The following is a 16,145-nucleotide window of genomic DNA, read 5'->3' on the forward strand; positions in this document are numbered from 1 at the left end:
ATATGAAAAATATACTAATATTGAATATTTATTTTTATTTTATTTGATAAGGTGGCAAAACAGGTTATAGCAAGGGATATATAATGATATTGCACAAAAATATATAAGTATGAAAAATTAATATTGTATTTTAAAGTATCGATAAGGCCAAGGCAAGTATTGTCCCGTCCCTTGAGCCTACCGGTCGGGACTTGCGACGTCGCCGCATGATGTCATTCAACAACACACACTCACACATACAAGTTGTCGCCGCGACCGCGCGCCTGTTTACATTCTGTACGCTGTGTCTTCACTGAACACTCGTGTCTGTGATTTAATTTATTATTTAAATTGTATAGTTATAGTTCAAAATGGCCAACAACAGAGCAGCCAAGTCAGGATTTGCTGCTGAAGCCCAGCGAAAGGTAAGTTTTGCAGATTCGCCGGCTATAACCCGACGAGTTATGATTGTTTCACGCCTGCATGGTGACGTCTATCGGTTTTTGTTCATCTTAAATAGGTCACGTTGCGTCCGTAGATATTGATTCGGGATGCTGTGGTCCAGAATTGTGTTACAAGGGCTCAACCGTGACCTACATTGCACGTGTTGTGATTGTGAGCCCATTAATAATATGGAACACTTATTTCATGCTTCCATTTCCCGACATGTGATTCTAATAAGTACCTATGATGTAGGTAGGTACCTAACTAAAAGTAAAGACACGTTCTCACTCAATGACTAACGTGCCTCATTCGTTGAATGATGTAAATCTATTGTAAATAATTATGCAAGCTACCTCTTGTTTTCTCTACATAGTAAACCATGTCTCAGGATATTTCAAAAATTAAGTTGGTACCTACTTATAATAGACAATTTTATATTTATATTCACACAATATTAACATATGCAATAAGTACTAGTATACCTACTTATTACATGTCCATCATATGAAAATATAAATAAATTATCATCCTTAATGAAATTAAATTCATATACCTATTTCATAGGTTATTCCCAAAGTACTCCATTCTATTGTTTCGAAAAAATCATAGAGGTTCGCACAATCGATATCAGCGATTTATTAGGAGCTGGGATTTTTCCGTTCATCAAATTTTATACAGCTATCTATATGAACTTACTACATATGTAGACACATAAGCAGTTTCTTCTTGATAGATATACCTACGAACGAAAGGACTATCAGAAAGAAAACTATTGTTATTTAATTATTCCCCTATGTTTATTGACTTATTGTGAGTTTAAATACAAAAAATCTTTCTCGAAAATAGGTAAGTATTATCTGTTCATTGCCTCAATGTGATTTGATTCAATCACAAAAATAGCATAATAATATAAGTACTAGCTATACCTACTAATAGTTATGGTCCAGTGGTCTAAACCATATATATCTGTTTGTATATTAGGGTCTTGGAATTAGTAGATCTGTACATCGTAGTACTTAGTAAATCCATGATTAGGGTCTAAACGTCTGTCAGTGACTGAATGAATTGAATGGTCCGAGGATAGCTAATAACTCATTAGATGAGAAATATATTTTTACAACAGTTAAATCAATAATACAGAAGCAGAAAGCTGTTACTTATTTACTTTGTTCCTACGCACAGATTTTGTATAAGTAACTAGGTACATAAGTAACATGTTTTATCACAAAAAAGGAGCGTTTGTGGACATTGACAAAATTTAGGAGAGCACCTCTTTTTGGTAAATGTATTACAATTAGGTAGGTTACAACAACTACCAGCTATTGTAAGATTTCATTGTGCACACTCCTGCATGACGTCAACTAACATCAACTTACAAATGAGGTAGGTACCTGGTAGGTACACACAAGTCCATCTATCATGTGAACCTATACAGGTATAAAGGGTAGTTAAATATACCTACAAATAAATAAACATTACCAATTCGTACACTTATACCTACTTTTAATGGTATTCTACATGCAAATGTATTGTCAAAGATTTGATCTGAACTCAAAATAATATCATATTATGTGGTCGCCGGGAATTGTGTAATGTAGATCATATGACAACAAAGATAATGAGCGAAGGTTTTAATGAGCACAAAATTTAAGATCAAGGTTAAATTAACCAGCGCCTAGTTATTAACACTTGTGTGTGTGCTAAATTACATTACCTAAATAATTTTAGCATTATTTCGATTGACTGAGTGAACTTTTATTGCTGTTACATGTTACAGATCTTAAATAATCTAAGATCTGAAATTGAGCAGGAAAATTTTTATACAGAAATCAAATGCCTTGGGGCTCCTAGGAGGATTTCGGTACTTCATGGAAACAAAAGTCTATCAACACTGGACTGCTGACGAGTGTTTTATTCTGTTTGAGCTTGTTGTCTATCTCCCTTTGCCATAAATAGGTAGGGCTATTATCTTTAAAATTAAATTATTTTTTCCTTATGAACCTATATGAAGAACTACTAAATATTTTGTACCCATGCGGCTAGAATCAATCAATCAGTCATAAATAAAACATAATTTCTTATTACCACAAGCAACAAAATCAATACACTGTTGCGAACGCATAAGCTTAAATGTGTCATCAAACCGAATAGACCTCAGAACAATAGCCGTTTGGACTTCATAAATAATTTACAAGCATTTGAAAATTTAATTTCCCATGTTAAGAATGTAGCAGAACTGTATGCAGATAAATTTGCACATAACCTAAATATTTGTGAAGAACTGGCGGCCATTGAACTAACCGCTCTGCCAAGCAAGAGTGCCATGCATGTAATTCAGTACGTACTAAAGTTTAAACACCTTATACCTTTATTTTTAGAATACCGTTGCTATACCGCTACGCTAAAAAACAATGTTCTTAAATCTAAATAAAATTTCTTTATAGACTCAACGAAAGGCTTCTTCCCACTCAGAATAAATGTTAGAAGTCCAGCTAAGTATTAAAATTATCAAACGTTTATCCATAAGTCGCTTAACCATTTCAAATGAAACAAACAATATAACCTAAGTAATTGAAATAAAGGAAGTTTATAAACTTACAAAGTGTTTGTGTTTAAGTTAACGTAATATCAGTAATGTAGGAGACACCTTTCTTCCCGACACCGGGTTCCAAAGTATGTCAAGGAGACTGAGCTTTTACAACCGGTTTGAGAGCTTTTTGTCCGAACCTCGCATCGAAGATCTCTTTAAATAACTGGTCAGTCACTAGATTCAATCGATTTAAATAGACAGAACTCCCTTTAAAACTAAGCTTAAGGAAAGTGTGAGAATATTATATTTTTTGTATTTAATGTAAAATGTACTAGTAACGCTATGAAGCACATACTTCCTGAATTTCATCTTATATTACAAAAAATATTTTAATAGGTAGGTGGCAGTATTGGAATTAATTTATTTACAAAACTTCAACCAATGCAATTTTAAATGTAACTAAGCTGTTTTCATGATTATTGTCAAATCATTAGCAATCTAAATCAATGCGATCTTTATCATAACCATGTTGGGAGCATTAGATACGTGATGTTATGCGTTGCATCAGATAATGCAAGCTTTGATTTAAAAACAGTGACTTGTATAGTGCATTTTATACTCTATCAGAAAATGTAATGTATGTTCCTTTATTAAGACGTTGTTACAACGAAACAAATTTAATGTTAACGGAATGTGTCACGTTCACTTGGCATACTTTATCAGTACTTTACGTAATATGTAAAAATTACTGTTTGCTCATTAATGATCATGCCTACAAAATAAACATGTTTAAAACTTAGATGAACGAGTAGAAAATGAAAAGAAATATATTGAAAAATTTACCCACTTTAATTCATAATTATTTACCAAGAACTGAGAACGTAATGTGCTCCGGCGGCAATACCGGCCCAAGTTTCGGTGACGATCTGCTCAACATACTCTGGAGGAACAAGGAATCCATATTCATACCCGGGGAGTTCCAGGGTGTAAGTTAGGGGCACTCCGACTGCACGAGTCCAATCACGAGAAGTGCCAGTTGTGTAGTACAGCACGTTTGCAGCATTTCCAACAATATATGGGTCCGCCTTATCAAGGGCGAGTTCATCAATCGCTGTTGCCATGGTGACTCCAGCCAGATGTAGAATCAACCCATTCGCGGGTAGAGTTCCTGAAAACACGTTTACGTGGCTAAGACAAGGTCGCTTGTTAGAGTTTTCCTTAAACATTTCAAGTTTTCATAGCACTTTAAACTAAAATAATTATTGTGCAGCCAATAGAAAACAAGTACCAAAATAAATCTTTACCGTTATTGCCCCAGGCATAAAGGAACATATTGCCAAAACTGTGCAGAGATATGTACAGTGAAGTTCGAGACAATTGTTGCAACACGACATCTCTGATGACACGGACTTCGGGCTCGGAGAAGGCAGAGGGTCCTTCAAAGATAATAGCGCAAGGGTTGGCAGCAGCTGCATTGGTTCCCCAGTGGTGGTCGAAGTTACGGTTGCCATCAACTCCGGGACACGCGTCAGAACTAGCATGGGAGCGAGAACGAGTCTTGCGCCACATACGGTCCTAAAAATAAATTGCATAATAAATTCTATTGTCATCTTGTTACTAATCTGATAGATAAATGCATAACCGCATATACAGTAGCCTATAATAAACAATGCTATAAAATTCTGATAACGGACGCTTTAGCAAAGATAATGGTATCAAATAAGCCAGGATTTACAAAATTTGTAACTATAAATAATTACAAAAGGCGGAACAGTAAAAGGATGTATACTTAACATACTTTTACTGTTTCGCCTTTTACTTACTACTGTAAGTATCATGTTATAAAAGAAATTTTACAGTTACTTATTACATTCATTACAATTAAATTGCATTTTCTTGTGATTATATTTATTAATAGAAGTAGTAGGAAAAACTATTACCTCCTCAATAGAATATTGGTAGCCGTCAGGATTGGCAAGAGGAATAATGACCCAGTCGATGCCCTCAGTCAAAACACTATCTGCAGCAGCTACCACTAGTTGGTTGATGATATACAGAGCTACAGGTGGAGTGACCCATTCCCTGGCATGTACAGCTGCGTCAATAACAATCACCGGTTTCTGGAGATTTTCGAACCTGGTCGTAGAAATCCTCACATATTTGATCTGGCGGCCTTCGTAACTCAGACCTGCATTAATGACAGTGACTAAGTCAGGGTATTCAGCTGCCAATTCATCCAAATATTCGTTGATCTAAAACAGCATTTCACACAAGTTATAGTTAACTTAAATATGTATATATTTATACGAAATATGTACTTAATTAACAATAATAAATACCTCTTCGTGATTGTAATATGTATCCCAACTTATTGAACGACCACTTCGTTTGGCTGCTATTCTGTTGGACTTTATTTTAGCTTCTTCACCACGCATAATTCTGTAATATTATTTAGTAAAATATATCTTCCAAAACCCATGCAAATTTTACCCATATTCTAAAAGTCAATGTAAACATATTCAACTTTTCTTTGGGGATACCCGTGCGAGCACCAGACGGATGATCCCATATTATTAATTTTATCTATGATCAGTCTCTTATACTGGGACCATTTCACGCAATTCCCCATTGGTCAACAATATTCATATATATCATTATGCAAAAGTTGTATAAGTTCTATAGCAACTGTAGATTGCTCAAAATGTGAAAATCATATTCGATACTTGTAAAATTCTTCTGCTACTTACTCAGCAAGATTGTCGGCAATTTTCGAGACAGGCATACTATTCGCGTCGAAGTATTTCAGCCATTGCAGTCTTTCTTCTGGAGACAGTCTAACCAAGGCCTCGACGTAACCAGATTCGGAACGAGATGATGGCGTAGCAGTTAGAATATCTAATTGTTCATACAATTCTGCTATCTTTTCTGCTGTACCAGCAACTTTAAATAGCTGATGTCTGTAAACATTGTAATGAAATTTATGTCTTAAATTAACCTCTATAGGAAAAAGTAATACAAACGGTGCACTGTAAGTTTACTCCCTATGCTTAAAAAATGCTTTTATTACCTAAATGCTACAGAAGTGTTACATCGGTTTATAAATTAGGAAAGTCCTGGATATCCTGATTATTTACAAACAATATTGTATAAAATTCATTACCCTTCATATTTTTCGTGGCGACCGTAGACGGCACCTAAAACCAGAAGCAAGCAGACCACCAACCGTTCCATTTTCGCCACCAAACTGAACTAATTTTTCTGATAGCTGATATAATAAACAGCTATAGTTATCACAATCTTTAAGATACATTTTATTGACTTAATCCTTCACGCGGCCGATACATGTTAGTAATAAATGTAATCTTGGTCTCATCTAATTGACTACATAAAATAAAAGTCATATTTTTAGAAATCCTAATCGATTTAGTTTGGTTTAAGATCAAAACCAATTGTAAATTATAGTACCTATCTATCACTAGAAGAAGATTTGAAACCAAAATTATATAGGTTATAATTTGAATCAATTTAATGTTCTATAGAAATGCCTGGATATTGTATGATATCATTAGTATAATAAGTATGATTAGTAAAAAAAATAATTAAGCGAACTCAAATTTTAACTTCTAGATTAACATTTTGTGAGTACGGAGCAGCATAAAACAGTTAACACTTCAACAAGATTACGTCGCACCTTCGACAAATACCAGTGGTAGTATACATACTTAATTAGAATTAGTCACACGATATTTGTGTACTCCAATGTTTAAGGCAAATAATACCAGATGTTCAATTAACGCAAAAGAATTTATTTTATACTGTACACCATGAGTCACTCGACTTGGTCTGCTTGCAACAGAAACCTCGCCTTTTAAGGTATGGCCTTTACACACTACATTTATATGGCTTAAAGCCTGCTTTCGAGCACCATATGTTCTTGATTGGCAACTGACCAAATTTCTCTTTAATAACTTCATGTTAAATCTGTGAAATCAATATACATTTGCTGTGATTATCATAAGATTGATGGAAATAATTGATATACCAAACCTACTATGAATAATGATTTGTTTTTAATATTCGATGCGATGATACCTACTAGAGCTGAAAATAAAATCGTTCAGAAACAATTCCAGATTAACGCACATGTATACAGAGACCACACGAAACGGATTAGATAACATTTTAATCCTATTTAGATATAAGTAGGTATAATAATTTTCCCTAAAGTTGAAACTTTCAATTATGTTGCCAATTATTCTGCTATAAATAAATGTATTAGGAGTTTAGGATAAATCACACAGATTGAGCTAGCCCCAAAGTAAGCTCAAAACTTGTGTTATGGGATACTAACTCAACGATACTATATTTTATAACATAAACATATATAGATAAACCTCCAAGACCCGGGCCGATCAGAAAAAGATCATTTTCCATCATGATCGAACCCAGACCACTCGATCAGAGGCAAGCACTTTACTGCGCCACCGAGGTCGTCATGATGCTATTATTATCTGTGCATCTCATCGTTCATAATATCAAAATTATCAAACCTGATTTAGCATATTTTATACGAACCTTCACGAAAATAGGCGAAACTCGCTCACACCGCAGTCTGTGTGGCCTGAAATGTGATACGTCTACGAATATGTCTATACATCTATTACTGTAATGGGTCTTTGTTCAAACGCCTCCTATACACCGCACCTTTATTTCTTTACAACATTTTTAACTTGACAACTAGAATACAGGATTACTGCAATACTACTACAGTTTACTGCAATACTACTACAACAACATTCATATTTCACTAAACCAAATGGTTGTCAGCGACAGCTACGTATGCTTTCCTTATTTAAATATTTATCTTAAAATTATGATTAAATGCTGATTCTTGTGCTAGAAAACTCCTTTTCAAACTGATTATTGCTTGCATTTTGCATTGACCGTGTAGCGTCAACCTCGCAGGGTGACCCCATTCTTGTTTCCTTACCAGTCGATGTTGGAGCCATTGTCGATGTTTCCTTGCAAGGTTGTGCATGTGCATTCATGTTTTACCTTAAATTCCGCACAGTTGGTACTAATACTAATGGTATACTGTTGGAAAAATTATTTAGTACTTGTAGCTACTTTTGCTATGAATTTATATCTTATTAAAAGAAGACTAGGTGATTCGTTACTCTAACCATAGTAGCAAATACAATAAGGAAAATTATGCAAACGTGACAGACTAGCTTTTACATTCAACAAGTGGTATGTTAAAATGTGAATAAATATGGTCCGATTACAATCAGTCTCTCACCACAAGCCGGAAATATGTTTTACCATATTTTAATTTAAACCATCAAATATTAAAAACGTCCTGTGAAAGTGTTGAAAAATTAATATCTTCGAGAATCATCCATGGCCGTGAACACTTATTACTGGCCATTAAATTCAAAATTGTTGTCATTAAATTCAAAAATATAAAAAAAAACAAGTAGGTAATATAAATGTACCTACTGGCACCATACTAAATAAATTTAATTATTCAGTGTGGTTTGTTGGGTGTATTTCTAGCAAAATTTGAAGATTATGAATGAACTGTAACACCCAATTTTTTTGTATTGACCCGTCTGACGTAATCTTTATCCGTTGACACTGAATCATAGATATTTATGGCTCCAACCGTTTTTTCTCCATGTATAGCCCGGAGATTAGCAATGAATGCCTTATTATCATTACTTGAGCACTATCCATCTTGGATCTTGACCTTTTGCCATCTGGTGCTGATCATAAAAGCAATCTGAGCAATAATAATTCTCTTCTTATCTTTCTGTATTTTATAGACTGTCTCATCCTTACTCAATGAGGAAGTACAGAACGAAAATTGTATTGTATAGTCAAGATAGTTTAGAATACATTTCATAAATATAAAAAAAAAATAAAAAACATATCGTAGAGGCCCTACAAAAAAAATGTGAGATTTTTTTTAGTTAAATGAAATTAAATGTGATAAAACTAAATTATTAAATTGAAAATAATAACTATACTAATGAATGTGATATGTGGTATCGGAAATTCTCCGGACGACCTTGCATCGCTCTAACGCGATTTGTCACAAAACGCGCTTTGATAAACTATTTCGCAATTTCGTTTACATAAACCTTTTTAAAATGGAGTTATAAATACGTGTTAGTGCCATACAATAAAGAAGGAACGAACAAATTGAACACAGACAACGAGATTCATTTAGTACTTAATACAATAATAAATGCATATTTTGAGAAATAACTAACTAATACCAATAAGTTGATACAATATCATCATCGAAAAATTTTAAGTAAATCCAATGCTGTAATGAAAAAACTAGTCGGCATATCGTCCATATATGACTCAAATTTGGGTCATAGAAAATGCTCAACAGGAAAGGCGTTGAAAGAATAATAATATAGATAGAATATAGGACAATATTCAAATTTCAAATACGTTATGGCAACTATGTGGCTAATATCAACAGGGCCACGTTAAGTTACTTCCTCTGTCTTAAAACACAAATTAGATAACCCTACAGAATAATAATGAGACCCAACCGACAGGCCGTATCAGGTCAGCGCGTCTGCAAGATGAGAAATTCATTGACCTCCTACGACTTATCAAATTTGGTAGCTTTATAACAATTAATAAATAAAATATTGACTATTGACACATGGTTGAGTATCTAAACAGAGAATTGTATTTGGTACAAAGTGCGCGTGTCGTTTGTTTATGATAATTTCATCAGATGCAATGATATAATAGTTGTTTTCAAACTCATCTGCGTATTTCTGTTTGGTTCTAAACAAATAGGCTACATTATTATGTTAGGTGCTTAGGAATTTTTGATGGCCTCAGTCTGAATTTTATTTCTCCTCAATATTACTTTACTTTTACGGTACTTTTTTATTGTGAAGTGTTTAGTACAAGCCATGTATTGTGCTATATCCTGATTGTATTACTAACGTCAGGTATTCGTAACAGCAATTCCAAATATTAATGACGAATGTTCTAGAACTGACGTCATTAGTTAAATACTGCAAAAATTGAATCACATAAGTGGAATTTGAAACCCACTGTTGAACATCGTTTTTTGTCAGAGCGTCCATATGACTGACTCACGTCTCGAATCCTTAGCAGATGACGTCATGTCTTCCATACAAATGATACTCGCCACGTTAGATTATGATGTTGGTCTGATATTTTGTATAAACTGTAGCCATAATACAGTATAGACTCCATCGATGTTAGGACCTGGATTAAATTTATATTGCCTACGTTACAGTTTTATCGCATGCGTGTGCGCCACGTGCCATAACATCATATGCTTCAAAATCATGCATATCCTGGGGAATCTGGATTCCAGATTCGTACTAATGTGGGCTAATAACTATGACAAGAGCATTAATTTTTTAAAACATCTGAAAAGTCTATCTATTATCATATATTCCGGATTCCTGGGATATATATTTTACATTTACCTATTTCCACGTCTGTGGGTTCCAGTCAGTGCTGATTGTGTTGACTTGACCTTCAAATTACACAAGAGTTGTCAAAGAATTTAATTAATTATTATTTTATTTCAATTTAGTCGTGGATTGTCCAAGTTATCTGAAGCACCAACTCTCACTTATGATTAATGCCAAGATCAATGAGATTGCGGATACCTACATATTATTATTCAGGAGCGGTTTTCGCATTCGTCCCGGGAATAGCATGTTTTATATGAAAAAAGTGTTGTGGAATCGAGAATAATCGTTAGATTAATAGCAATTTTATATATTATTAGAAAAAAAACATTGTAAGAAACAATAATGGTAAGCCTGATCTGGCATGATAGGGACCAACACTGTTCAAATGAGTTTCTTTCGGCATTTCTTCTCAGCAGTGGTCGTTCCGAAATGCCAGTAGTTTGTAGCTTGTGAGAAATAACTATAAATATAAAAATTGACGAGAAAAAGTGCCTGTGAAGGTCTAATTTCTGAATAAATGATTTGAATTTGAATTTTGAATTTTGCAAGAAGAAACTTTTAAATTATAATACTTGTCTTCATGAATTTAAAAGTCAATTCTTTAGGATGATAATACATTACTTACCTGTTGACGTCTCTACAAACAGCCTAAACTGACTAATTTGTCGTAGCTACATATTCTCATATTAAATTCATGTTTCTTTTATTCCAGATCAACAGCAAATACAGCGAAGAGTTGGCATCAGAATGTCTGTACTGGATTCAGCAGATCACAAACGAGCCCGAAAACACTTCAGGAGATATGGATAACTTCTATGAAGTTCTCAAGGATGGAACTCTTCTTTGCAAGTAAGTATACGAACGTCGAACACTCTTCCGTAGTGCCACAATATTCTAATGATGACGTATCATAAGAAGGTAAAGAGAAATACTATTCAGATACCAGATTTTGCTGTAGGATTAGGTATATATTGAAATCCTACAGCAAAATATAGAATTGCGATATATATTCCCATTTATAAAACTTAGTTTTTGAGATGCGTTTGCCTATAAGTTCACGTAAATTGGATTCTTATTTTAGTAAGCGGCATGTATGATTGAGCTTCCCAAGATCTGCCAAAAATAGCACGAATGAGTGTAAGAGGAACCCACAAAATCCATCTTAATAAGTGGTTATCACAGAATTACATAAGTAAAAATAGGTACATTGATTTTCCGAGCAATCATATAAATCCTGACAAAAACGAACTAAACAAACGTTTTTCTGCATTCCAGACTCGTGAACAACATCCAGCCAGGGATGGTGAAGAAGGTGAACGAATCCAAGATGGCGTTCAAATGTATGGAGAACATCAATGCATTCCTGGAAGCGGCGAGACAGCTGGGAGTACCCGCGCAGGAGACCTTCCAGACAGTTGACCTGTGGGAGCGGCAGAATCTCAACTCTGTTGTCATTTGCCTCCAGTCGTTAGGGAGAAAGGTATTTTTAATTTTTTTTAATTGCCTCCTGAGGCTTCATTTCTGTAAGAATTTCGAGACAGATATGCTTTTGTAGACAGGACCCAGGACCCAAATTTCATCGACATCCATATTTTGCATGGCAGAGAAACAATCACAAACCTTTTTCTGACTAAGTAAAAGTAACTAGGTACATACTTATATCTACTTTATATAAACTTTGTTAATCTAAAAGTTAGTTCTGCTTTGTTAGGTAAAAATATTACGTAAGTAGGTACTTTTATTCTAGATGCGTATTTTAGTTATTAATAATTTCAAAAACCTTTTTGCAAGTATTTGTTTACAAAATTTCCAGGCTGGAAACTTCGGGAAGCCGTCAATAGGACCTAAAGAAGCCGAGAAGAATGTGCGTAACTTCTCCGAAGAACAGCTGCGAGCTGGTCAAGGAGTCATCTCCCTCCAATACGGGTCAAACAAGGGCGCTAACCAGAGCGGCATTAATTTCGGCAACACAAGGCACATGTAAATTGCTCGATATTACCCTTGACGTCTCGAAGGGTCGTACGGTTTTTGTTTACCAGTCAAGTACGAGAGAAAGAGATAGGTATATAAAAACTGCACCACCTGTCGCGATGAATTTTAGGGGCTAACGGCTAAGCTCGTTAGCGAGAATGTTGATGTTGATCAACATTAGGCTTCACGGTTTTAATCTAAAACAATTTTGACATTTTTAATTTATTGAATAGGTGCAACTATTGGCTGTATGGCTACAGGCACACATACCTACTTACCTATCTAAATACTTGAGGATTTAGGCCTTGCTTAAAGCGTACTACGTGCTTATAGTGTGACTTTCAGTCGATTCTTCATTGAAAATATTACGCACCTAGTCTTGTGACAAACTTTGTCAATAATTGCACCTATTTTTCTAATACAATAATAAAATATAGAAGACGATGCTTGAAAGTATACATAACTTACTCTGTCAATAAATAGCAGAATATCTACTAAGCAATTACTTATGTTTAAATCTCGGTAGATCTTTACATTATACGTATTAGACTTGGAGGAAAAATTTATGACTCAAAAGCCATATTTTGACGCAATTATGAATCTCTTTGGCATTAATTGTTTAATTTACGTTTTAATGGTAGCCAATATAGTCACTACAGAAATCTTTTTTTTTTGAGGTAGTCGCTCTAATATCAAGCATTTAATATTATTTAATCATTCCAGAGTCATTCCTTTTTGGAATTTATTTTTGTGCTGGTTTTCATACTAAATGTTGATGATTGTTTTAATTTATAGTTAATAATTATAAGTGTGCAAGTCAGCTAGTGTTTTTGTTGAAATATCATTTTATCTAAGCTTCCTGAAAAATCTCTTCTACTGATTGTGCCAATTTGTTCGAGCTATTCTCTATATAAAAACAGTACAATTGTTAGTTTACGAATTATTTTACATAAGTATATTATGTAAGTACTTAACTTGTGCCTTCATTGACCAGCCCCCTGGGGGATTGACTTTCTTCAATGGTGTCTAAACATATAAGTTTTTCCTATATTCCATTATTTATAAAATTGAGAAATTACTAATCATTCCATATTATATATTGTTAGTACACACTGTGATTAATGGTTTTATAAAGACATTATTTTCTTATTAGATATGTACCTTGGTTAATTAAGTAAGTTTCATAAAGTGTATGTATCTTTGTGGAAGTACGTAGAATAAATAAGTGATAAATAAATCTTCATGATTATCATTTTGTTCCTGAACTGTCCAAAACATAAATAGTACATATTTTTGAGTCTCTGTCTCGGACATTAGTCAGCCTTGCCCATACCCCTTTTAACTGCAAAATTAGTTTACTGACGTCTTCGACCTTTGTACAATGTTGAATATCCAGATGGCAAACTACTACTTTTCAAAGAAGAATCTGAAGCTAACATTATCCTATCGAGATTCCGCCGAAAGTTATTTCTAATGAATTTAAGTAGCTTATTGAGTTGCAACTATTTACCTACCTAGTTTCTTTTTCCTACACAGTTAAATTCCCAGACCATTATATGATGATGCACCCAGGATTGGCTCTAAATGAGTGAACTCTTCAACGATCAACAGCATGTGTTTTACAATTTACACATGACTACCAGTTCTGATGACAAGCATTATTAGGATAAGTATGTCCTGGTGGTGCACGCAGGATCAACTCCCAACGAGGGAACTCCTCAGCGGTTTACTACACCTGACTGACATGAGGAGCGAAGCCCCGAAACGCAGCTAGTTTTCAATAAGTAAGTAAATAAGACCCTTAATGTCAATTGACGTCTTTGGAGAAAAGGCTGCTGTGACGTTAATTGTGCCGCTTCTTCTTCACCTGCTCTTTGAAAGTAGTAGTCAATAGACTACAAGTAAATTTTCGACAAAATGTAGGCGAGCGTTTCGATGACGTCATTAGATTCTTCTTCGTTCTGACTCGGGGAATTTTCCATTCCAACTACGTGAACATTTTAAAAGAAGAGCATGTAGGTTTTCGAATTCGGATTCCTGATTTGGTTTCTTCAACGTAATAAATATTTTTGAGTTTGAGCTGGCTAGGCAGGTAGGGTGGGTGGATTCCTTATTAGGCTTAACCGCACATGCTTCCTCAGCCTATTTATGCATTAAAAAAGAGCAATGACGTGTTATGTCAAAATCAAAATGACATTTTATTTTCTATGGTCCAATTCAAAAAATAAAAATATTTGCTTTCTTGGGATTGGTTAAAAAAACACAATTAAATCCGAATTATAAATAATTGGCTAAAAACATAAATTGTTTTTTAGACTATCATTTTTGACACATTGTAATAAAAAAATTATTATAGCTGGAGATTTTAACGTGAATATGTTAGAAACTAATAGTGATTCTCAAAGGTTGAGCGGTATATTTCTTAATCATAATTTAGTACAACACATAAAAGAACCAACAAGACAAAAAAGGTGTATTGATCTCATTGCTAGCAATTTCAAAGATGGTGTAGGAAAAACTCACAACCTCTACCTTTCAGACCACAATACAGGCCAAACTCTTACGTTTAAGATACGGACAGAAGACGAAAGAAAATACTATTATAAAATTCAACGTAACTTCTCTAAAGAAAATGTCCAAAAATTTCAAGAATGTCTTTCAGCCCTAACATGGTCCGAAGTTATGAGCGAAACCTGTTTAAATAAAGCATTTGATGAATTTCATGATAACTTCTGTATGTTTTTTAATCTATGCTTTCCATTACAAAAAATTAAAGTTAATACTAACGCCGGGTCACCAAAATGGATAACAAAAGGTATCAGAAAAGCATGCAGACATAAACGTCAACTCCGATTTAACTGCTACAGGCATCACACGGAAGAAAATAAATTAATATACATGAATTACAATAAAATTCTACGGAAATGCATGAATACTTCCAAACGGTGCCTGAATTTAAAAACTATTAAAAGTGCCAAAAATAAATGCAAGGCAACCTGGAATATTATAAAAAATAAAACTGACAAAGTGTATATCAATAATGACATCGAATCAATAAATACGAACGGAATAAATATCACTGACCCACGACATATCGCGGAAACATTCAATGACTATTATATAAATATAACTAACACTGACCAGAAAGCAAAACCACAAAGACCATCTTGCAACACCAACCAGCAAATTAACGATAGTTTGTATCTTACACCTTGTACCGAAGACGAGGTTATCAAAATAATTCAATCATTAAATAATACCAAAGCAGTGGGTTATGATGATATTCCTACTTTTATATTAAAATTATGTGCTGGTTTAATTGCAAAAGTCTTGACATATCTTATTAATTTATCATTTGTAAATGGCAAATTTCCTAATAAATTGAAAATCTCTATAGTAAAACCGCTTTTTAAGAAGGGAGATAAAATAGAGCTCAATAATTATAGACCTATTACTTTGATTCCTGTGTTATCCAAAATATTTGAAAAAGCTATGTTAAGGCGCATAAATTCATTTATCAATAAACACAACATCATTATTGAAGAACAAAATGGGTTCCAACAGAACAAATCTACCACTCTGGCAGCCTTTTCTCTTATTGGTACTATCACACAAAATATTGATAATAAAAAACCGGTTGTGACAGTGTTTTTTGATATGTCAAAGGCTTTCGACTTTGTCGATCATGTAAATTTGGTCGGAAAATTAGAAAGATATGGCATTAGGGGTTTAGTTAA

General features: G+C 34.0%; 2 protein-coding genes across 2 annotated transcripts; one reads left to right on the top strand and one right to left on the bottom strand.

Annotated features, from left to right (window-relative positions):
• The first annotated feature begins 204 nt into the window (after nt 1–204).
• On the top strand, nt 205–13,645 carry LOC128673411 (myophilin-like). The gene is made up of 4 exons (XM_053751220.2): nt 205–404; nt 11,150–11,286; nt 11,713–11,917; nt 12,251–13,645. Exons 1-4 carry the CDS (start codon nt 351–353, stop codon nt 12,419–12,421), a joined length of 567 nt encoding a protein of 188 aa, XP_053607195.1. The 5' UTR covers nt 205–350; the 3' UTR covers nt 12,422–13,645.
• On the bottom strand, nt 3,786–6,640 carry LOC128673410 (carboxypeptidase B-like). The gene is made up of 6 exons (XM_053751219.2): nt 6,114–6,640; nt 5,701–5,910; nt 5,293–5,392; nt 4,894–5,205; nt 4,258–4,528; nt 3,786–4,121 (listed from the first exon to the last, which is right to left on the bottom strand). Exons 1-6 carry the CDS (start codon nt 6,182–6,184, stop codon nt 3,817–3,819), a joined length of 1,269 nt encoding a protein of 422 aa, XP_053607194.1. The 5' UTR covers nt 6,185–6,640; the 3' UTR covers nt 3,786–3,816.
• Nucleotides 13,646–16,145: the final 2,500 nt, after the last annotated feature.

Source organism: Plodia interpunctella, chromosome 11 (assembly GCF_027563975.2).
Source record: "Plodia interpunctella isolate USDA-ARS_2022_Savannah chromosome 11, ilPloInte3.2, whole genome shotgun sequence".
NCBI lineage: Eukaryota > Metazoa > Arthropoda > Insecta > Lepidoptera > Pyralidae > Plodia > Plodia interpunctella.

Bases quoted from the DNA above. Each gene is read 5' to 3' on its own strand.
- LOC128673411 (XM_053751220.2), top strand. From the start codon at position 351: ATGGCCAACAACAGAGCAGCCAAGTCAGGATTTGCTGCTGAAGCCCAG. The intron at 405-11,149 runs GTAAGTTTTGCA...CTTTTATTCCAG, and splicing joins CTGCTGAAGCCCAGCGAAAG to ATCAACAGCAAATACAGCGA. The intron at 11,287-11,712 runs GTAAGTATACGA...TCTGCATTCCAG, and splicing joins GATGGAACTCTTCTTTGCAA to ACTCGTGAACAACATCCAGC.
- LOC128673410 (XM_053751219.2), bottom strand. From the start codon at position 6,184: ATGGAACGGTTGGTGGTCTGCTTGCTTCTGGTTTTAGGTGCCGTCTAC. The intron at 5,393-5,700 runs GTAAGTAGCAGA...ATAATATTACAG, and splicing joins ATTGCCGACAATCTTGCTGA to AATTATGCGTGGTGAAGAAG. The intron at 4,529-4,893 runs GTAATAGTTTTT...ATTTATTTTTAG, and splicing joins ACCAATATTCTATTGAGGAG to GACCGTATGTGGCGCAAGAC.